Genomic DNA, 22,380 nt, shown 5'->3' with positions numbered 1-22,380 from the left:
ACTAATGGGCCTGAGCATTATATTGTTTTTTTTTTGCAGGGATAGGCATTATATATAGCTCACGACAGCATCCGGATTATGTTTAACATGTGGCGCCATCATACACACCCCCTCTGTATAAAAAAACGAGACCTAACCTAGTTTTTTTTTTGAGAAACCTGATTTATATTTCACATATAAATCTTAATGTTTACGTTCCAGCTCTTACAAAGACACCCTTGAAGGAAAGAAAAATACAACTTAGTTCTTGCAAGATCCTCTCAGTCATTTTGGCCGCCGGGCGGTCGGAGCAGCCACACGACGTGCTCCTGTCGCACCAAAAGATGGAGAGACACACCGCACTTGCAACTTGAAGCCGACCTCCACCCCGATGAAGAAACATCACAAATTTTCGTTGCCACCAAGAGCAGCACACCGAACACATTGACATGCTCTATAGTCGCTGAATGCCCTGGTTGAACAAGATGGCCACCGGCCATCGCATCGCCGGGAGACAATGAATCTAGTGCCTCAAGAACCGCCAGCAACCCCGGCTCACCGGACGACACAATCCGAAGGGGAACTAAACCACCAGAACAGGTGAGAAACAAAAGCCAACCTGATTTCTCGACATGTTGGTAGACATACCTCCCAAGGCTATCGACGAGGAAGCCAGCATCGTGCAAATGCCGACGGAGACGAGGGAAAGAAGAGAACCCGACGAGATCTGGAGCAGCCAGGTCCCCAGGTCCGGCGAGCTCATACCTCTGCAACTCTTCGCTGGCACTGGAGCACGCACCAGCAAGGCGGAGGAGCTAGAGAACCTTATTCCATGGATGCAGTGCCGCCTCCACCCTGCGAGCACCACCTGGACCTACTAATCTTCGCGCCGCCGTCAACGAAACGAAGAACCTTAACCTAAATTAGCTAACAAGGCTAAGGATATGTACACCGGTCATCGATCCCGCGGCTCCTCTCCACTTCTGGCACTGGAACGGTCGCCGGACGCAAGGAGGAGCCGACGAGATCGATGCCAGGAGGGAATCCCCACGTGCCCTTCTGAACTTGTAGCAAGGGGAGACGAGAGGAGTCGGAAGGGTCGCGTCCTTGTATTTGGTGTTGGGTGCTGGTCAACCATCGTCCCGTTCGTTTGGTTGATAAGTCATGACTGAAAGTAATGTTGATTGATTTTTTGTGAGAAAAAAATCCAATTCATTAATGACTTATGAGCTAAGTAAATAGGGCGCGTGTGAATGGCCGGGGCGCCCACCCCTGTCAGCCCGATATTACTTGCAGAATAGGCACCTAGATGTTTTTTTATTAAAAAAGAAAAATAGGCACCTAAATTTCTAAGAGAGGACACTTGACAACGAGGTGTAGCTACTCCTCACACCCTCTCTGTTCCGCCAGGTATGGCTGCAACGCTCCCTTTATCCGGCGCAGCATCGCCGCTGCTGCTCCACTGCAACGCCGCCCCTTCCGTCTCTTTCCGCCACCGCAGGCGTTGGCAGCGGCCGACTGCCACACGGCACGACGGCCGCGGCGCGCAGCAGCTGCCGCTGCTGGTCGCGCGGTTCCTGCCGGCAGCAGTGCCTCCGGGAGCCAATGGCGCGTGCGGAGCCATTGCGGCGTCGGGGCCAGGGGCGGCGGCTTGGAAGGCGCCGTACAGGGGAAGCGAGGGGCAAGGGTCGCTGTGGATGGTCTTCCTCGCCACCGCGGTGGTCGTGTGCGGCTCCTTCGAGTTCGGCACCTGTGTGAGGACTATGTTTTTATAAGTATAATACTTCATTTTCTTTATAAAAATCCAGAAAAAAAATCCTTCGGTCTTAAAGAAAATCCTGGGGAAGCATGCTCTTGATTCGATTCAAATATAGAGCACTGGTATGCAGGTGGGGTATTCTGCGCCGGCTCAAGCTGGAATTGTGAGCGACATTGGGTTGTCCAACTCCGAGGTTGGTTGGCACTTGACATTGGAGTATATGCATATACAAATTATTCTTCTAGTGCATGGGTACTAATTATCTTATCTCTTTTGGCTGTGGATCAAATGAACTTTTGCGCCAACTAATGGTAGGTGGTAGCAGGCTAGATGCAGAGCAGCAAAAATCATTTTATTTTATCAAAGCAGAATATTAATTAACTGTGACTGTTTCACAAAAGTTTAGTTGGTCAAGTAGATAACTAGATACTATGATCTAAAATGTAACCAAGCTCATTCAAAAAAAAAATGTAACCAAGCTACTGATTTCACCCTTTGATCTTGTTTTTTTTTTCTCTCTCGAAATTCAATTCTTCGTTTACAAAATGTAATGTTGTACAGAAGGCCCCTGTTGGTTTCGACAAGAAATCATTTTGATTCATGTCCTTGTAGTATGGTGTCTTTGGATCTGTCTTGACAATTGGAGCAATGCTTGGTGCTGTGACTAGCGGCCGCCTGGCAGACATTCTTGGACGCAAAATGGTTAAGTAATTCAACTGCAGCAATTGATAAGTAAAATGGTTACCCTTATTCATCTTCACGACATTTCTTCCACTTGCATTTATCACAGACCATGCGATTTGCAGCAGTTGTAGGCATTTTTGGCTGGCTTACTGTATATTTTGCCAAGGTATGCTCCTCCATCAGCCTATTTTCTTGCTTCATCTGCCGACTGCCATTTTGCAGCTGTAATACTGTCCTTCCTCTAATGACATGAAGGATGCTATGGTGCTCTATGCTGGAAGAGTTTTGCTGGGATATTGTACTGGAGTTCTTTCCTATGTGGTGAACATCTATAGTTCTCAATATGTACCTAAAATCTTCATTCTTATGTTTCTAAACCTTTTGTTTAAGAAATGGAAACATGTCCCATCCTCAAACATTCTTAAAAGAAGTTCTATTTATCAACACCACACTCTATGCACTAACAATTCCTGGGGTTATAATAACACAGGTGCCTGTGTTTATATCTGAAATAGCACCAAAGGGTATCCGAGGAGGCCTTGCAACCTCAAACCAGGTCAGAGAAATTGGAGCTGAAGTGCCTCTTATTATTTTTATGTAGTGAATTCTTAATAATTAATATGGGCTCTTTTGAATATGCAGTTATTCATCTGTTCAGGGTGTTCAGCTGCTTACATTATTGGAGCACTTGTTTCATGGCGCTCTTTGGTTCTAGTAGGTAATCACTAATATATTTACATGTATGTTGACAAATCGATCATCAAGAGAAACTAATGTAGCATTTCATGCAGGATTAGTACCTTGTGCTGTCCTACTTGTGGGGCTTTTCTTCATTCCAGAGTCTCCAAGGTGGCTGGTGAGATGGTAACTGACTCTGTGTGTAGCATGGTTGTGTTGTGAAGTATTTTTTTTAATAATTTCATATATTGTTATAGGAAAATAACACCATTTTCTGCTGCCCATCATTTTTCATATATTGTTAGAGGAAATATTTTTTCCATTTGATTTGTTGTTATAGGAAAATAATTTCATATATTGTTGTGACGGATGATTTTTCTAAACCGTTTTGTTTCATAGGATACATGAATTACACATTCTGCACTCCTTGATTTTACCTTACAACAACAACATTATGTTACATTCATGACTTATTTCTGATTTCCACACATGGTTATCTATATCAAGATAATAGTGATGAAAATATGAAATATAACCTTTTTTGTGCACAGAAAACTTGACTAAAATCGTAACTTCTAATTGTACACTTCCTTCTAAAACTCAGTTTGATAATATGACAGGCCAACATAGGGAAAGAGAGAGAATTCCATGCTTCATTACAGGAGTTTAGGGGGGAAGATTCTGACATTTCTGAAGAGGCTACTGAGATCAAAGTTATTTATTCCGAACATAACTTCCATTTATCAAACAATGTAGATCATAAGATATTCAAACTAAACATTCTATCCAGGATTATATAGAATCAATTCGCCGATTGCCTAAGGCCAGGATTCAAGATTTATTTCAGAGCAAAAATATGTATGCAGTCACAGTAAGAATTTTATTCACTTAATTTATTTTCTTAGAAATACCTTATTGTTTTCTTGTAAGATAACAAAAATCCAGAAATTAATGGTGCCAGTCTGCCAGTTATTGTTTTCTGAAAAAGTATGAAAGAAGTTCACTAATTCTGTGACTTTGATATTCAGGTGGGTGTTGGCCTGATGATTTTTCAGCAACTGGGAGGAATAAATGCCTTAGGTTTCTATACAAGCTATATTTTTTCCTCTGCAGGTATCCAAGCTTGATAATTTTTGTCCTCTTAAAAAATGAGGTATCTACAGCTATTTCTAAAAACTTCAGGGTTTTCTGGAAAACTTGGGACCACCTTGATTGGCATTATTCAGGTTCAGGTTTAGCCATTTTTTCAATAAAAGCTACTGGTCATAGGATTTTTCTATAATTGTTTTTTTTTTCAGATTCCAATCACATTCTTTGGGGCCCTTCTGATGGATAGGAGTGGAAGAAGAGCCCTTCTTTTGGTATGAACACTCTAAATCTGAGTTGATGTACAGAAAAGAAAAGCAGTGTTCTATGTGCCTTTGGTTTTCAGGTCTCTTCATCTGGAACATTTCTTGGCTGCTTTCTGACTGGACTATCATTCTATGTTAAGGTAACATGAGCATTTTAGCTCGTGAATTTACAGTATAGTTTAATGTCTGAGCTTAACAATCAAATGGTATAAATATTTATGAAAAAATATGATTAACTACTGAACTTTTAAAACATGATCTAGTTTGACTCTGCCTATTGTTTCATTCGACTGAATTGATTTTGATTCCTTTTGTCAATTTTAGTTATCTGAGAGTACTAGTGTCTGCTCGCAAACTACAAAGTAGCTGCAGTTGTGAACATTGGACACTTCGAATTGCTGAAGCCCTGTTAATAAAGGAGGAATTCCCAGGAAGTGGTTTCCTCGGGGATTAGAAAACTTTTTTTTCCGAAATCCAACTGGAACATCAGATTTTATGCATCTTATATCTGATGATGATGAGATAAATGGTACAAGGACACTCTAACACGTGTGAGGTTCCACTGAATAACCGGATGGAAGTCTGGAAACATCAACAAAATGAAACTGACCGAATCAACATAACCAAATGATTCAAAAATCTGAAGTATATACTTTTTTGTTGAATTCTATGGCATATCAATGTTTTTTTTTTGAAAATAATGTAGTAAAATGAGTACTTACTGTTCCTCCTCTTTTGTTTTTCTCTCTGTTCCATGATTTTACAGGCACAAGGACTGTGCACACAGCTGGTCCCAACTTTGGCTCTTTGTGGCATACTGGTATAGAAATTGCAATAATTGAAATTCCTACAATCGTGTAATTTTAAATGTAAATTCGTTTACATATTCCATGACTATAAGCTAAATTTGTTATTAGTCTCTTGAAAGCTGATTGAGATCAACCCAATACATTTTGAAATGGATTCTTTCTGACAATGACACCACTGAATTTTTGGAGATTTTATTACATTGTAATCCTGCTTCCTAAAACAGGTATACTATGCGGCGTACTCAGTTGGAATGGGCCCAGTTCCTTGGGTTATCATGTCCGAGGTAAGAAAGTATCCTGTGAAGTTACTTTAATGATGATCATTTGTTTAGGGGTCTGTAAAAGGGGGCTCATGATATCTCCTGACCTACTGCCATGATATCTCCTGACCTACTGCCACAGATATTCTCGATCGACATGAAAGCAATAGCTGGAGGGTTCGTAACCCTGGCCAGCTGGATCGGTTCCTTTGCGATATCATACTCATTCAACTTCCTCATGGATTGGAACCCTGCAGGTAAAGTTCTTTACCGTTGTTAGAATTGGGGAGTGAGGCGAGAAATAGGACAGTTATTGGCTGTTCAAGGACCAGTTAACTAATAACAGACGTTTCGAAAGGAAATCTTTTTAGTATAGCTGATAATTTAGCGTCAAGAAGTATCTGATTCGAAGCTATCTTCTTCTGTATGCAGGTACATTCTTTCTGTTCTCTGCAGCGAGCTTGGTCACTGTGCTGTTCGTGGCAAAGGTAGTACCAGAAACTAAAGGAAGAACACTAGAAGAGATCCAAAGGTTGCTCAAAGCCACATGAGTGGCTGGCATTCGCTCAGTAGGTAACAATTCATTCAAAGAATTGCTGTAAATATTCACATCTTGTAAATTCTTGTGCACAGCAGATGAATGATTTCGCCTCTTGTAAATTTTCTCCTGTATTTCACACTCTTTGATGTGCTGTTTAGGACAGAGATATGGTCTGCAACATATGCTCATCTTTGACTATTTCATTTTCTCTAGTCCAGATATTGTTCCAGGTACGAGTTTTTTTCACAAAAATACTTAGCTCTTAGTTCCTTTGCTGTGAAAAGTTCAACCAGCTTGTTGAAAACCTACTCGATTGTGCCATGCCAGACCCACACGAGTTCACATCTGGTCAGGCCTAGGCACGGCTCATGTTCCACCTCTACTCATATGTTCTAGAAATGAAGGGTGAAAGGGCCTCTTGCTGAGTTGAGTTGGTTAGTTGCTGATTGTGGAGCAGTTTTAGGATTTTCTCGTCAATGTCGAGATGGACAGAGGAGCATTTTTTTTCACCATGAATGATGAGCATTATCCTTCTCCAAAACAACGCCATACATTCTGCTAATCCTGTTTTTTTCAGTAAAAACATAGAAACAACCATCTAAAAGAAAGAGCACAAAAACAAAGATGATTTCTTTTTTTCTTAGCAATCTCCTGAATCCTGATCGCGTCCAAGCTCCACCCGTTGAAATCTCTGGAGCCAATACGATTCGACTCCGTCTCCAAATCTCATTCTGCAAGTTTTGTCCATATATATCGTGTGGCCGTGCAGGTTTCGATTTGAAATTTTCGTCGTAGATTGATATATTCGATTCGACTAGACAACGACCTACCGTCGAGCAGGAATCCAGGAAGGTGATGACTGGTGAGGAGATGGCATTCTGACGGGAGCTGCCGGACGACCTGACCGCCGACATCCTGCGCCGCCTCCCACCGCGCAGCCTGGCCGTCTCCCGGTGCGTCTGCCGTGGGTGGCGTGACCTCGTCGACGCCCGCCGGCTGCTGCGCGCGGACCTGCTCCCGCGCTCCGTGGGCGGCATCTTCATGCACTACTGCGCGCTCTACTCCCCGGAGTTCTTGGCCCGCCCCACGACGGGACGATCCTCCATCTCCGGCGACCTGGACTTCGTCCCAGATGGCTTCTCTAAGGTCTTGGACCACTGCAACGGCCTCCTGCTTTGCACGGGCGACTCGGACTTCCATGACTACGTCGCTAACCCTGCGACGCGGCGGTGGGCACGGCTGCCCCGGCGACCAAGACCAACCCAGATGGGGAGGAGGAAGAAGGCCTTTCACCAAGGCCAAATCAAATGCCTCGTGTACGATCCCACCGTGTCACCGTATTACGAGGTGTTCATGTTGCATTCCCTGCGCGATCAGTATCAGACATTGTATCCACTGCAAGCATTTGTATATTCATCAGTGACCGGACGCTGGGAGGAGAGGCTCTTTGTTCCGGAAGGGGAAGGCGGCCGTGTGGTAGAAGAGGCCATTGCTGACACAAGGTTGTTTGTTCCGGAAGGCAGTGCCCGTGTGGCAGAGACCATTGGTGAAAGCAAAGTCTACTGGCGAGGAGCACTCTACCTTCTCTGCGAAAATGGTTTTCTTCTGAGGTACGTAGGTATTATTATCCCTTGTAAAAGCATTCTTAGCTGGTTAATTAATTCGAAAAGGATAAAACATAATCTGCGGCCGAGCTCACTGGAGTTAGAGAAGATGGCGGCTGTGGGGAGGGGGCAGGGGAAGAAGGCAGCCGCCGCGGGCGCTAAGGTTCGCCGAAGCTCCGGCGAACTAGCGCCTGTGGCGGGGCGGTGGTCAGCGGCGGGGGCAACAACGAGCAGGAACAGTGGCAGGCGGCTTGAGGAGGAAGAAGAATAGTGCCCAGAAAAAATCAGATGTGGGGTTGGAGGCGAAACACGCGAGTAACAGATAGACTGACTCTCTTTTCTTAATTACGCAAAAGGTTTGTGCGTCTTTGTATTAAGGTAGAGAAAAAATTCGATACAACACGCCTTAGTAACGTCCTAGTTATACATGGACGCTGAGACCCTCTTTGGTATATTATAAGTTAGGCTGTTACATTAGACAATGATCAATCCAAATTTGTGCTGCTGGCAAGGAGGCCTATGCCTGGTGTGCCAAGCGATGGCGCCGCTTGCGCGCGCCTACCTTGCCATCCACTGGGAACAACTCATGCAACACTTGCATAATGGGCAGGGTCACCGTTAAATATTTCTTCATACGCCTTCTTGGCCGACGTCGATGGAGACGGCTTCCCGCTAGAAAGTCCCAGATGCTTCATGACAAGGTACTCATCGGATGCGGGGATATGAGCTATGCTCTGTGCTGCTATTTGTCTGCTTTGCTTGGGGAGCGATGGCGGTGCACATCCGCCGAGGGCCGTATCATCTACAGACAGCTCTAGGAGTGGCGATTGCCTCGCCCTTGTGATTCGCCCGGTGAAGCGCTTGAAGCGTCTATCAGCCGAGATCGTCTAAGGTGAAGGAGTGCGGTTGACGTCGTCCGTCGTAGCCACGACCGTCAGGTCGCCGAGGGCAGTTGCCCCGATAGGAGCCCTCGTCCTTGCCTTGGGGGGCTTGGGCATGCCTCGGCATCCACGACGCCTTGCTGACGCCTCGGTCACTGACTCCCTTTAATTTCCATGTTGCAGGATATCCATCTCAAATGCATATTACAGGCTGATTCCAACGCCACCACGCGTTGAATTCAGGTCTTATGGATTCCTGACGTTGGGAAGATCAGAGAAGGGCGTGTATTGTGCATCTGAGTATGACTGGCATGGACTTCGAATTTTCTTCCTCAACGAATCATGTGGCCAACAAGTAGAGTGGGAACTGAAGCATAGTGTCGATTTCACGACCTTTTCACGTAAGTTGGGTGCACTTAAGGGCCACAGTGATCAACAAAATGGACCCTGGATGTTACAGGATATCAACTACTACAAATATCATCCTTATGGCAATGAAAGCATAAAGAGGTAGTGGAAGACAAATTTGAATGGAGCTCCGACGATGATAGTGTTCTCAGCACTGAAGATACGGTTGATGGGCACTACAGAGGACGATATATGTTCTTTCTCGGGTTTCATCCTTACAAGGAGATTGTCTTCCTGGATGCAGATTTGAGGAGAGCGGTGGCATATCACTGGAATACCTCAAAATTTCAGGACTTGGGCAACATATGTCCAAAAGATTACGGTATGATTGGCGAAATTGAGACTTCTTTCATATACACACCATGCTGGATGGATGGAGGATTTCCTGTAGAACAAAAAAAATCCACAACCGCCAATTGAAGATTAGCACAATATACTTCGTACAAGCTGCAGGCAGAAATGTTAGAATATACAGTGTAGTCATGTCACTCTCTGTCCCAGTTTAATTATGCCCTATGTACAGTGTACTATGTTTATGTTGGGTATTCCGAGTGGCCATCTTCAATTCTCACCTTTTTTTGTTATCAAAAAACAAATCTCACACATTTTTTTATTCTATAAACTGTATGCATTTAGGGAAAAATTGCTCCGCGACACTTTAGGTGATATCGCATTGCTAGTATATCAATCCCTCTCCCCCGCGTTGACCAGCACACTGTTGAAAAGGCATTCAAGATGATATTTTTATATCTGATGCTGTGCTTAATATATGGTCAGTCCTTGTTTTGAAATCATGTAGTTACCATCCTGGAAGTACTCCTAACATCCGAAATTGGTAGGAATATGTATTGCTATCTGTCTTACAATTGGGTCATATTGTCCCATATTTGGTACGCATAATGGTATCCAACCAAAATGTTATACTTCAGTTAACTACGATCCAAATTAGATATCCCTAATGATTAGACTTACCAAGATCACATTCCAGTATGCCAATGTATAAGCCCAGTTTTGTGTCATTATTTCAGTAATATCGCCAAGAAGTCAACAACACTGTTTAATACAGAAATCAAAACTAATTCTCCACTATGACCATGTCTCCAGTGCCAGTGTTACTGAAAAACTGCGTACAATTCTATCTAGTGCGTGTGAAGATGACATTGGCATGCAAATGCAACTATGTATCAAATCCCTGAACATTGGCATGCAAATGCAACTATGTATCGAACCCAGAAGTCCGAGGTTGTTGGAAACAGTAGTAACGAGCACTAATTTGTGCATGAAAAAGTTAATATCAGGTATGAATTGCACAAATTGAAGGAACCATGAATCTAAAATTGCTAATAATTAATAGGTAACATCTGGAAAAATTGGAAAAAAAAAAATGCAAGGTGAAACATTATGGTTATGTATGTATACCACAATGGAATAGCACAGTGCAGGAGATGTGAAAACTAAAGATCTAATATTGACCAACCAGCAGATCATATAAATTACCAATTATTACTAGAAGGAAAAGGATAACTGGGGTAAAAGTAAAACTCATGTTAATAGACATAATAAAACTTTATTGGCTGTTCATTTCTCAGGAAAGGATATTCAGTCATTTAACAAGATAACCAAATTCCATCATTGGTGAAGCTGGCAACCAAAGGGACTCTAGAAAATATTGAAACTGACAAAATCTGACCTACAAATGTAATGTGACGTGCTGTAGATTTTATTGCAGATCCATGCCAGGATCTATGTATCCAACAATTTATCTTGGTTCTGGCTTTCCATCTTGTTACTTTCCTCCCTTATCACACGCTTGAAATTACTGAGCTCAGCAGAGTCATCACCATACACCATCTTGATGTTATCCACACAAGCACTGAAGACAAAACTCCCAGATAAACCGAATCACCATTTTTGAACTTGAAGAAAGACATGCAGATACGTAAACCAGGGCAGAATAGCAGACCTGCAAGCTTCCCGGTCAAATCTGCTGCGTGGCACACCAAAGAACTCATCAAAAACCTTTGGTTCCACCCTGCAGAAGGAAGGTCGGTCTACAATCGCAAGACATCGGTCAGAATGGCATCCGCTGAAATTTGCATCACACAAAGTTTGTGGTACAAGCAGCATTATCAAGCCGTTAACAAGCACCTACCTTGGTAGATGTTACAGGTGCGGGTGGCCTTGTCGTAGTTGATGCACCATCCATCAGAGCCGATCATACTCCTGTACAGCTGCACGTATGATCAACATATTAGCATAGTTGGTTGGTTAAGGCACAATAACGAATTCTACACTCTAATTAACCGCAATATCGCATTTTTTTTATCAAGAAACGCTCCCTTTGTTCCCTGATACTGCAAAACGCTGCAGGTTGTGAACGGTGCTACCTGGAGGTCATCCTGATGGTCGGCAAAGATCTCGTCGGGAGTGGGGAAGTCGGGGCCCTTGTCTAGCTTGCAACACGCGCCGCACCCGCTCGCGCACTTCCACCGCACCAGCCTCTTCACCTTCGCCTTCTCCTGCAGCAGCTGCTGCGTATTCCCCTTCCTCGCCTCGCCGCCCTCCGGCCTCCGCGGGCCGCGCGCTTCTTCCAGCTCCACCGGGCGATTCTTCTTGGCCTCGCCCGACGGCCTCGGGCCTGACTTCTTCTTGCTGCTCGGGGTCTTGCTCTGCCGAGGCAGGGGCTGCGGCGGGCTCGGAGGCTTGGCCTCGCCCCGCCGCTGGCCCTTCCTCTTCCTTCCGCCCGAGGACAATGCGGCGACGGGGGTCAGCCGAATGGATATGGACCTGCCGCCGCTGGCGCCTGCGGCCACCGCGGTGGATGCCGCCCACGCCGACGCCGCCGCCCTGGCGCCGCGTAGCAGGAGCATCTTCGGTTTCCCCCTCCTACCTCGCTTATCCCCCGCTCTGCTTCCGCGCAAAGGCAAGCCCGATGACGCCTCAAACAGTGCTCGCAGTATCCCAATTCAGCCCAAGACAAACATTGTAGGCCCAAATGTGAGGATGTTATCAGAGGCCCGTAATAGAATGGCCAGCAACTGGAATTTTGTTTGCAAATATACCAAAATTATTACTTCATTTTATCCCAAGTCAAACCTTTTTATAGCTACAACTAAGTTAACTACACATAATTCATGATGGATTTTAATGACACTAGTTTGATCTTATAAATGTTGTTGGATTTGGTTGAAGTTAGAACAGCATAGTAGTAGTATAAACTAGAAGATATCTCCCACCTTGCTGCGGAAATCTCTTAAAAATAAAACCGTGGCATATATGAGTTAAATCATCTGTATATCTGTCTATATCTCTTAGAGTTGAAAGTGCAATCAAGCCCTAATTATGGGTTTTGGTGATAATGACCACGCAATTAGAGAACTAATGAGATTTATCGAGATGACAAGCAGGGAATTTATATTCGAGGATGCTACACGAAACGGAGGAGCCCCCAATTATACATATAGACGGCTTCAAACTCAAAGGAGATTTAAATTCTTTTATATATTGAATTTGAGTATAGAAAAAGCAGTACTATAAAGGGGGGCACAATGCTTAAGCTAATATGTGCTACCAAGTGCTCAAACAACCACAAGCATCCTCAGATTCACAGCCAAGACAGTCTACACTTAACTATTACCCTTGTTGTCTTGCGAGGTGCGAGCTCCGACTCGCCCGACTCCTTGGGTGCGAGCTTCGACTCGCTCGACCTCTTGGGCGCGGGCTCCGACTCGCCCGACCCTTTGGTCGCGGACTTCGTCTTGTCTGACCCTAAAGTCACGGGCTCCGGCTCGCTCGAACCTTTGATCGCGGGCTCCGTCTCGTCCGACCCCAAGGTCGCGGGCTCTGGCTCGCCCGACCCTTTGGTCACGGGCTCCGTCTCGCCCGACCCCAAGGTCGCGGGCTCTAGCTCGCCCGACCCTTTGATCACGAGCTCTGTCTCACCAACCCTAAGGTCGCGGGCTCCGGCTCGCCCGACCCTTTGGTCACGGGCTCTGTCTCGCCCGACCCCAAGGTTGTGGGCTCCGGCTCACCCGACCCTTTGGTCATGGCCTCATCTCGCCCGACCTCTTAGGTGCAGTGACTGTTGGGGGCTGGGGGTATATATATCTTTCCCTTTCCTTCCCAACGGTAACCAACGGGATCTCTTCTTCCTCATTTCAGCACACCCAAAACAGAGTAGAAGCTCTCTCCTTCTCTCACTCCATTGTTAACCTCAAGTCCCCAAGTAAATCCATTGATTTCCCATCAATCCTTGAGGAAAGAGGGTCCAACTTGATTTGAGAGCAGCTCTATTGATTTCCAAACTCTCAAGAGCACTTGGTTCATGTTTTATCTGATAGTTGTGTTTGTTACTCTTGGAGCTTGGCTCCTAGCCGGCTAGAGCGTCGCCCGTAGAGCTTGCCAACTTGTGTGGCAGCCCCGGGAGGTTTGTAACATCTTCTTGCAGCGAGTAAAATCACCCTCATCTCAAGAGTTCACTCTCTTGACTTGAGAACGAGGTAGGGTTGCAAACCCCTAAGCCTTAGTGGTATACCTCAACAACGTGGACATAGGCAAGCCTTGGTGGTGAGCTGAACCACGGGATAAATCATTGTGTCATCTTATATTTGTGTTGCTACACTTGTGTTCTTATTGTTGTTGATGTGATTTCTAGGATTGAGGCAGATCTACTTGTGTGTGGTGTTTCCACCATTTTTAGCTGTCGATCTATGATCTACTATCCTGCAGGAAGCTAAGAAATTTACCCGATCTAAATTTCGTTGGGTAGATTTTGAACTGTGAACTAATCTCTCTTGCAGGTGCGGTAGTGCCGTGGGTGAATTTGACTTTGGTTTGAGTTAAATTTTTACAGGCCTATTCACCCCTCTAGGCGTTTCAGAGATCCTACAAGTGGTATCAGAGCGAGGTTACTTCGTGTGCACTTCACCACGTGAGGTATGGAGCCTGGGAGATGATCTGGTATTTGGAAGCCCATCAACATCGATCCGAAGGACGTTGGGCTGCATGACACCGATAGCAGTGAGCTTAGCGCCTCTACAATGAGCAACTCCACGCTCTCGCAGCTAGAGGCAACCGATGTCAAAAAAGCTCAAAATGAAGAAGAAATAATAATAAGAAGAAGGGCAGCTAGAAAAGAGAAAAGAGAAGCAAGAGAGAAGAAGAAGAAGAAGAAGGAGCAGCAGCGGTTAGAAGAGAAGAAAGCAAGAAAAGAAGAAAGAAGACTCAAGAGAAAAGCTAAAAGAAAAAGAAGAGAAGCAATAAAGGAGAAGGAACAAGAAGCAAAAGCCTCCAATGCATCTTCAAGTGAGCTATCTAGCAGCTCCAAAGATGGTGATGATGATGAGTCCTACCAAGTGCATAGCAAGAAGGACAAGAAATGAAATGGCAAGAAGAATGACGATAACAAATATGCCGCCGTATCCTTTAACTATTCTTCTATGTCTATGACTAACCATGATCACAAGTCTTTCATCAATGTGCCCGTGAGCAAGTTACCTCATTTCAATGGAACTAACTTTGCCAAGTGGAAGCACTTGATAAGAGCCTATCTTATAGGTCTTCATCCTGGCATTTGGGAGCTTGTTTGTAATGAATTTGAGCCACCGGTTGATCTCAAGAATCCAACCTTGGAAGAAATGAGAATCATCCACCTCAACGGTCAAGCTACTAGTGTGCTACTTAGTGCCTTGGATGGTGATAAGTACAATAGAGTGATTGGTGTGGATGTTGCCAAGCAAATTTAGGATACTTTGCATCTTGCACATGAAGGGGTTGACAAAGTGAGAAAGGCAAGAATTGATTTGTTGATGTCCAAGCTCAACCGATTTGTTATCTTGGATGGAGAAGGGCCACAAGAGATGTTTAATAGGTTGATGACAATGGTGGGCAAGATTAGATGCTATGGTTGTGATGAGCTAGATGATCATAAAATTGTAAAGATTATGTTGGAAGCTTATTCACCTAGAAATGAGACCGTAGTCACTCTAATTAGAGACAAGAAGAAGTTTAAGTACTTCACACCAAATGATGTACTTGGGAGGATCTTGACCTTTGACATGCAAAGAGAAGAAGCAAATGAGAGGAAGAAACTTGGATAATTGCAAGCAAAGTTAGATGGCATCAAGATCAAAGATGTAGCTCTCAAGGCCAACAAATCAAGCAAACAAGGCTCTATAAGCAAGTCCAAGATCAACCAACAAGCTTCAACTAGCAAGGCCAAAGCAAGCAAGCAAGTTCAAGAAAGAGTAGAGACCACATCATCTTCAAGTGAAAGTGAAAATGATGATGATCAATATGAGAAAGTTGATGATGTTGCTCTCTTTATGAAGAGGTATCACAAGGGGCTAAAGAAGCAAGGCTACAAGGTAGTGAAGAGAAGCTTCCCAAACAAGAAAAGGAGGACATGCTACAATTGTGGAAGCACCAATCACTTCATTGCCAAGTGTCCATATGAGATCAAGGATAATAAATACAAGAAGGACAAGAAAGAGGAGAAGACTGACAGTAGAAAGAGCAAGAAGTACATGGGAGAGGCTCACATTGGGCATGAATTGGACTCAACCAAAGAAAGCACAAGTGAAGAGGATGAGAAGGTTACAACTATTGCTATTCATAAGTCATCCCGTACACTAAGGCTCTTCAACGACATGTCCGATAATGACTACCACTCCCCTCACATTTGTCACATGGCAAAGGGTGAGAAGGTAAAATCCAAATCAAAAGCCAAATCTCCTCCACCTCCTAGTGATATCTCTAGTAGTGATATTAGTGATAGATCTAGTGATGATGAATCTAGTGATGTAGAAATAAACATGATAACTAAAAATTTGGATGGAAAGACCAAACTTTTCATCACTAAGCTAATGGAGGATCTAGAGAGTGTCATCCAACAAGAGGATCTCTACATTGCTAGCAAAGAAGCTCTTACATTAGAGAGAAGTGAGGTGGAATCCTTGCACAAGGCCTTGGCCAAAGAACAAGGGGACCATGCTATCACAAAGAAAGAAAATATTGCTCTCAAGAAAAAGTATTGTGACTTAGATGAAAAGCACAAAGAACTTGAGCTGCAATATAACATTCTTTGGGATAGCAACTTACATCCCTCTAAGGCAAAGGATGCCTCTACTACCTCCACTAGTCAAGGTTGTGGAAAATGTTATAATGTTGATTTGAATGCTTATTCCACTAACCTTGCTAACATGGAGGCAATGAGAAAAGAAATTGCTAGATTCAATGAGATCATCGACAAGGGCTGCTTGAGTGGTAAGGCTCAAGTAAGTGATAAGAAGATAAATGATTCAAAACTGCCTCAATTCAAATAAGGGAGACACCCCTTAATCAAGCATGGGCTTGGGCACACTGCAGGAGCCAAGACAAATGAAAGAAAGATCATAAATGGCTATGAGTGTGTTAAGTTTGAAAGGAAGGACAGAGTTGGCACAGATCATCCTGCAAAGACAGCGGCAATGCTGCAGTGAAGGTCGGCTATGCTGCTCCCTGTAAAAATGGGAAGGCTACCAATTTTACTCCTGATCAAACTAAGCCCAAGAAAAAGGTGTCCCAGCAGAAATAGGTTCAGCAGAAGCCAAAGGAATCAGTGTGGGGCACTATGAACAGATATGCCTACCAACCAAAGTTTCAACCACCTCGACAAAGCTTGACTTCGTGTTTTGTGTTAAGAAACGACAACAATAGAAAAGTGGTTGCCAAATATGTTGGAAATGAAGCCAACACATATAGGAATACTTCTATTTGGGTTCCTAAATTTATTGTGACTAACATGCAAGGCCCCAAGTCAAATTGGGGACCTAAATCAAGCAACTAAATCTATTATCAGGCATACTCCTTTGGTGGATCAAGTTGGGTGCTTGATAGTGGATGTACAAATCATATGACCAGAGAAAGGAGTATGTTCTCATCATATTCCTCGATGACGCACTCAAATGAAAATATTGTCTTTGGATACAATTCAAAGGGGGATATGATTGGTCTTGGTAAAGTTGCTATAACCCTTGAGCATTTTATTACAAATGTATTACATGTTGATTCGTTGAGTTACAATTTATTGTCTGTTTCTCAATTGTGTGAGATGGACTATAATTGTCTCTTTTCGGATAAAGGTGTGAAAGTCTTTAGAAGGGAGGATTCTTCTATTGTCTTTACGGGTCAATTAAAGAACAAGCTTTACTTAGTTCATTTCAACAAAAATAAAGCTAAGCTTAAGACTTGTCTAGTGGCAAAATCTAGCATGGGTTGGCTTTTACATCGCCGACTAGCCCATGTTAGGATGAGGAACTTGGCCAAACTTCTAAAAGATGATCACATTCTTGGACTAATAAATGTTCACTTTGAGAAAGATAGGATAGGTAGCGCTTGTCAAGTCAGAAAGCAAGTTGGCGTACCTCACCCACCAAAGAGCATCATGACCACGACGCAACCATTGGAGCTCATACACATGGATCCCTTTGGACTGGTCACCTACCTAAGTATCAGGGATAACAAATATGGTCTTGTTATTATTGATGATTATTTCCATTTTACTTGGGTATTTTTCTTGTTTGATAAGTGTCAAGTTAGAGACAAAGTGAAGACTTTTGTTAGAAGAGCTCAAAAGGAGTTTGGTCTCCCCATCAACAAAATGAGAAGCGACAATAGGGCTGAATTCAAGAACACCTAACTTGAGAAGTTTCTCGATGAAGAGGGATCAAGCAAGAGTTTTTAACTCCATACACCCCTCAACAAAATGGTGTAGTAGAGAGAAAGAATCACATACTCATTGACATGGCAAGGACAATGCTAGATGAGTACAAGACGCCGGACATCTTTTGGTGTGATGCCATCAACACCGCTTGCCATGCCATCAACCACCTCTACCTACACAAGAAGTTGAAGAAAACTTCATATGAGCTTCTAACTGGTAACAAACCTAAGGTGTCTTACTTTAGAGTGTTTGGGTGCAAGTGTTTCATACTTAACAAGAAACCCAAAATCTCTAAGTTTGCACTTAAGTTGATGAAGGTTATCTTCTTGGTTATGGATCAAATGCCTCTGGGAGAGTTGAGGTTGCGGTAGATGTGACATTTGATGAATCTAATGACTCTCAAGTTGATTCGAGTGTTATAGGAAAGGAGGATCCACCATGTGAAGCAATCAAGTAATTGGCTATTGGTGATATTAGACCGCAAGAAGATGAAGTCACATAAGTGGTGGTTCCTCAAGTTGCTGCTCCACCAATTTTTGTTGATGTACCTGATGCTGAAGGGGAGCAGACCCCTGCTGCAAATCAGCAGAGCAGAAGTGCCGCACATAAGAGCGGTAGTGCCGCACTCCCTCTAACAGCAGCAGCAAGTCCAACTCTGATTCAAGGACAGAACCTACAACTCATATTTGAGCAAGAAGATAATGAAGATCCAGAAGATGGATAAGAGGCCATTGATCATCTAAGGCTAAGGCAAACAATACAACGGGATCATCCCATTGACAACATCTTTGGGAGTCTTCAAAAGGGGGTAACAACTCGTTCACATTTAGCAAACTTTTGTCAATATTACTCGTTTGTTTTCTCTTTGGAATCTCTTAAGGTAGAACAAGCACTTGGAGACCTAGATTGTGTGATTGCCATGCAAGAAGAGCTCAACAATTTTGAAAGAAATCAAGTGTGGACCTTGGTGGAGAGACCCAACACCAATATCATTGGCACCAAGTGGGTCTTCCGCAACAAGCAAGATGAGAATGACGTGGTGACAAGAAACAAGGCAAGATTGGTTGCTCAAGGTTTCACTCAAATAGAGGGCTTAGACTTTGAGGAAACATAAGCACCGGTAGCAAGACTTGAAGCAATCTGAATGCTTCTAGCCTATGCCGCTCATCACAATTTCAAGCTATATCAAATGGACGTGAAGAGTGCATTCCTCAATGGCCCCATTCAAGAACTTGTCTATGTTGAGCAACCACCGGGTTTTAAAGATCCCAAGTTTCCCAACCACGTCTACAAACTCCAAAAGGCACTCTATGGGCTTAAGCAAGCACCAAGAGCATGGTATGAATGCCTTAAGGAATTCTTGCTTAAACAAGGCTTTAAAATAGGCAAAGCCGACCCTACCATTTTCACTCACAAAGTTGGCAAAGATATATTTATTTGCCAAATATATGTCGATGACATAATATTAGATAGCACTAATCATTCTTTTTGTGAGGAATTTAGTAGGATCATGACCAAGAGATTTGAGATGTCCATGATGGGTGAATTGAAGTTCTTCCTTGGATTTCAAATCAAGCAAGTGAAGGATGGAACTTTTATTAGTCAAACGAAGTACACCCATGATATGCTTAAGAAGTTTGACATGGTGTAAGGAAAATGGACCCTAGGCCCATTTATTTTTGATTTTGGTGTTTGATGACCAACACAACCAAATTGGACTAATGAATTTGCAAGTGATTGTTTTGTAGTTCAATAGGGTGTAAGACGTGGCTTGGATGAAGGCGACGTGATGATCCGATGATCAACACCACAAGCAAGACCTTAGAAGCACAAGAGAAGACCCAAGATATCAAGCAAAGTCCAAACACAAAGATAGGAACCAAGCCAGATGCAAGATCGTGAAGAAACGAGCTCACAGAAGTGACCCGACGCTAGACCGGACGCTGGTAGCATAGTGACTAACGCTTCGATCAAGAAGCTCGGCAGCAGCAACGACCAGACGTTGAACAACAAATCGACCAAACATAGGACAACAGAGTCTGGTCGAGTACAGAGAGGTTCAAGAGCAACAAAACCGCGACCAGACGTGTCTGGTGGCAGGTGACCGAACGCTGGCAGCGTCCGATCAGTTGATCACGGCTTTAACGGTCGGGACGACCAGACGCGTCCGATCTGGATGACCTGAGCATCCGGTTAGTAGCAGAAAAGCAGGATTTCATCCCCAACGGCTACTTTCTCACTGGGGCTTATAAATACAACCCCCAACCGACCAAATGAGTGGTGTGGAGCTGATGAAACATATCAAGGGTGTTGATACACCATTTTAGTTATCTCCACTTGCCTAGTGCTTAGTGATTCATTAGGCGATTAGCGTAGGTACTTTGCGAAGTGCTTAGGTTGATTAGACCACCGCTTATGCGCTTGCTCTAGGTTTAGGCCTAGTGTTTAGTGAGGTTTGCATACCTCTTACCACTCGGTGCTTGCGCACACCATTGTTGTACATCGAAGGGGCTTGTAGTCTTGCGAGATCACACCAACCGTATTTGTGGTGTGGCCGCCACCGTGTATCGGAGGGAACAAGGCCCGCAGCGTTTCAGTCGGAAGCTTGATAGTGAAGACGGCGGGGAGCATCTAAAAGAGGCTTGCCGGAAGGCACGTCGGAGACCCATTTGCGCGTGGGGAAGGCCTGAGGCTATCCATGGAGTTACCTGACCGAGAGCTTAGCCCTTGCGAGGGATTCCTTGCAAGAGGCTCCAACGAGGACTAGGGGGAAGCTACACGCTTCTCGATATCTCAGTAAAAATACTAGAGTCATCGATGAGAGTTTGCATATCTCTACCAATGCTCTTTAGCTTCCGCATTTACATTGATTACATTACTCCTTTTGCGGTAGAGATAGCAACACACTAGCGAAACAATAGTTGCACATTTAGATAGTTTATCTATTGCATAGGTTTTGCTAGGGTTAGAAAAAGAGGCCATAGTTTAGAAGTAGATTTTTAAGTTGCCTAATTCACCCCCCTCTTAGGCGTCACGGTCCCCTACAAGTGGTATCAAAGCTGGTTGGCTCAATTTGGACCTTTGGCTTAACCACCGTTGAGCCAACGCCATTTAGAGTGGTTGGTATGGATACCTCTAGGCCTCCGCACTTTGACAGTACTAACTTCCCCTATTATAAAGCTAGAATGGCTTGCTACCTTGAGGCGGTTGATTTAGGAGTTTGGAGAGTCACTCGTGATGGGATGAAACCCATTAAGAATCCTGATAAACCCATAAAGAGTGAAGAAAAGGAAATACATTTCAATGCTAGAGCTAAGAATTGCTTGTTTGAATCTTTTAGCATGGATGTGTTTAGCCAAGTGTTTACTTTAAATACGGCACATGAAATTTGGTTAAAACTCCAAGAGCTCCATGACGACACATCTAATGTCCGTGAGCAAAAACATTATCTAGCTAAACAAAATTATGATTCCTTTACAATGAATGATGATGAGCTTATTCATGATATGTATTCTCATTTGAATCTAATTATCAATGAGCTCCATTTAATAGGACTAACAAAGCTAGATGATGCAGACATCGTGAGGAAGATCATCTCCATGCTACCACAAAAGAAATATGCAAGCATCATCACCATCCTTTACAACTTGGAGGACTTGGGCACCATGACCTCGACCATAGTCATTGGCAAGATAGTGGCATTTAAAATGTCACGTAAGATGGGTCAAGAAGAAGCCCCTACATCAAGCAAAGGCAAAGCTCTTGCATGTAGCGAGAAAAAGAAGATGAAGGGCAAGCAAGTGGAGACAAGCTCAAGCTCAAGCTCCTCAAGTGAAGATGAAGAAGAAGATGAGGGTGGTGATGATGATGATGAAGATTCAAGTGATGATGATCAATCTTCCTCCTCTACCTTCGACCTTGATGAAGAATCAATCAAACTTATCAACAAGGTATTCCAAAATCAATGTGCATGTTTCCTACAAGTATTCCATACTTGTGTGCACAAATTTAGGGGGAGGTTACTATACAAGTTGGATGCGTTGAGACTAACACCTTTTCAAGCTTACCATGTGTGTAGTAGTCTCATTGCAAGGAAAATGGAGTCCCTGGAGTTAAGCATCGTACTTCAAATATCCACCACCTATTGCAAGTGGTAAAAATCAAATTGGCTTCCACATGTGGTATTTCTAAACCGATATCATCATGTTGATTTCATTTTGATATTTATATGCTTTCTCCATGCATTATATAGATTAAATTCCTTTGGGCGATAATTTGCTAATTATGCATATGTTTTGTCTTCTACCATATGTATGCATATATTTAGGGGGAGCTTAATCTATATAATGTGAGAGTCAAATTTTGTGACCTATTCCACTCTACACATAAAGGATCATAAAGTTTGACCCTCCCTTGTGCTACTAATGTCTTCCTTTTTGGTGTTTGATTCCAAAGGGGGAGAATTTATAGGACCAATAGCAAGCATCAATTTGTAGGACCAAAAGCTAGATCATAATAATTTACAAGTGGTAATGGTCTACAAGTGATGTCTATAAGTGGTAATGGTCTGAGAAAGGGAGGATAGTGGATTATGGATTGCCTATGTAATGGGTAGAATTTGTAGGAAGCAAGGCTTAAATCCATAATGCCACATGGGGACATTTGTAAGGGCAAGATAAGTTTTTATGTAGTATCTTTTAGTCTTACAAGTAGTATCTTTTAGC

The 22,380-nt window shown here is 43.6% G+C and overlaps 2 protein-coding genes and 1 pseudogene across 5 annotated transcripts; 2 read left to right on the top strand and 1 right to left on the bottom strand.

The window, feature by feature from the left end:
• The first annotated feature begins 1,349 nt into the window (after nucleotides 1–1,349).
• LOC136543652 (sugar transporter ERD6-like 7) lies at nucleotides 1,350–6,244 on the top strand. 2 transcript variants are annotated; one of them, XM_066536040.1, is made up of 18 exons: nucleotides 1,350–1,733; nucleotides 1,869–1,931; nucleotides 2,351–2,440; nucleotides 2,529–2,588; nucleotides 2,678–2,743; nucleotides 2,913–2,978; nucleotides 3,065–3,140; nucleotides 3,214–3,278; nucleotides 3,721–3,813; nucleotides 3,891–3,971; nucleotides 4,129–4,213; nucleotides 4,283–4,326; nucleotides 4,399–4,461; nucleotides 4,533–4,592; nucleotides 5,219–5,272; nucleotides 5,486–5,545; nucleotides 5,664–5,778; nucleotides 5,954–6,244. In XM_066536040.1, the coding sequence occupies exons 1-18, from the start codon at nucleotides 1,392–1,394 to the stop codon at nucleotides 6,070–6,072; spliced, it is 1,602 nt and encodes a 533-aa protein (XP_066392137.1). In that variant the 5' UTR covers nucleotides 1,350–1,391; the 3' UTR covers nucleotides 6,073–6,244. The 2 variants fall into 2 exon arrangements, with proteins under 2 accessions (XP_066392137.1, XP_066392141.1); XM_066536044.1 differs by lacking the exons at nucleotides 3,721–3,813; nucleotides 3,891–3,971.
• LOC136465075 (uncharacterized) lies at nucleotides 6,230–9,871 on the top strand (annotated as a pseudogene).
• On the bottom strand, nucleotides 9,209–11,862 carry LOC136543665 (uncharacterized). 3 transcript variants are annotated; one of them, XR_010780799.1, is made up of 5 exons: nucleotides 11,343–11,862; nucleotides 11,108–11,186; nucleotides 10,919–11,006; nucleotides 10,646–10,828; nucleotides 9,209–9,340 (listed from the first exon to the last, which is right to left on the bottom strand). XR_010780799.1 is itself a non-coding variant. In XM_066536059.1 (5 exons), the coding sequence occupies exons 1-4, from the start codon at nucleotides 11,823–11,825 to the stop codon at nucleotides 10,699–10,701; spliced, it is 780 nt and encodes a 259-aa protein (XP_066392156.1). In that variant the 5' UTR covers nucleotides 11,826–11,862; the 3' UTR covers nucleotides 9,212–9,340; nucleotides 10,650–10,698. The 3 variants fall into 3 exon arrangements, 2 of the variants coding, with proteins under 2 accessions (XP_066392156.1, XP_066392148.1); XM_066536059.1 differs by having other exon boundaries at nucleotides 9,212–9,340; nucleotides 10,650–10,828; XM_066536051.1 differs by lacking the exon at nucleotides 9,209–9,340 and having other exon boundaries at nucleotides 10,271–10,828.
• Nucleotides 11,863–22,380: the final 10,518 nt, after the last annotated feature.

The sequence above is a fragment of the Miscanthus floridulus genome, chromosome 1, assembly GCF_019320115.1.
Source record: "Miscanthus floridulus cultivar M001 chromosome 1, ASM1932011v1, whole genome shotgun sequence".
Classification (NCBI taxonomy): Eukaryota; Viridiplantae; Streptophyta; class Magnoliopsida; order Poales; family Poaceae; genus Miscanthus; species Miscanthus floridulus.
This window is presented reverse-complemented; position numbering and strand designations above follow the sequence as displayed.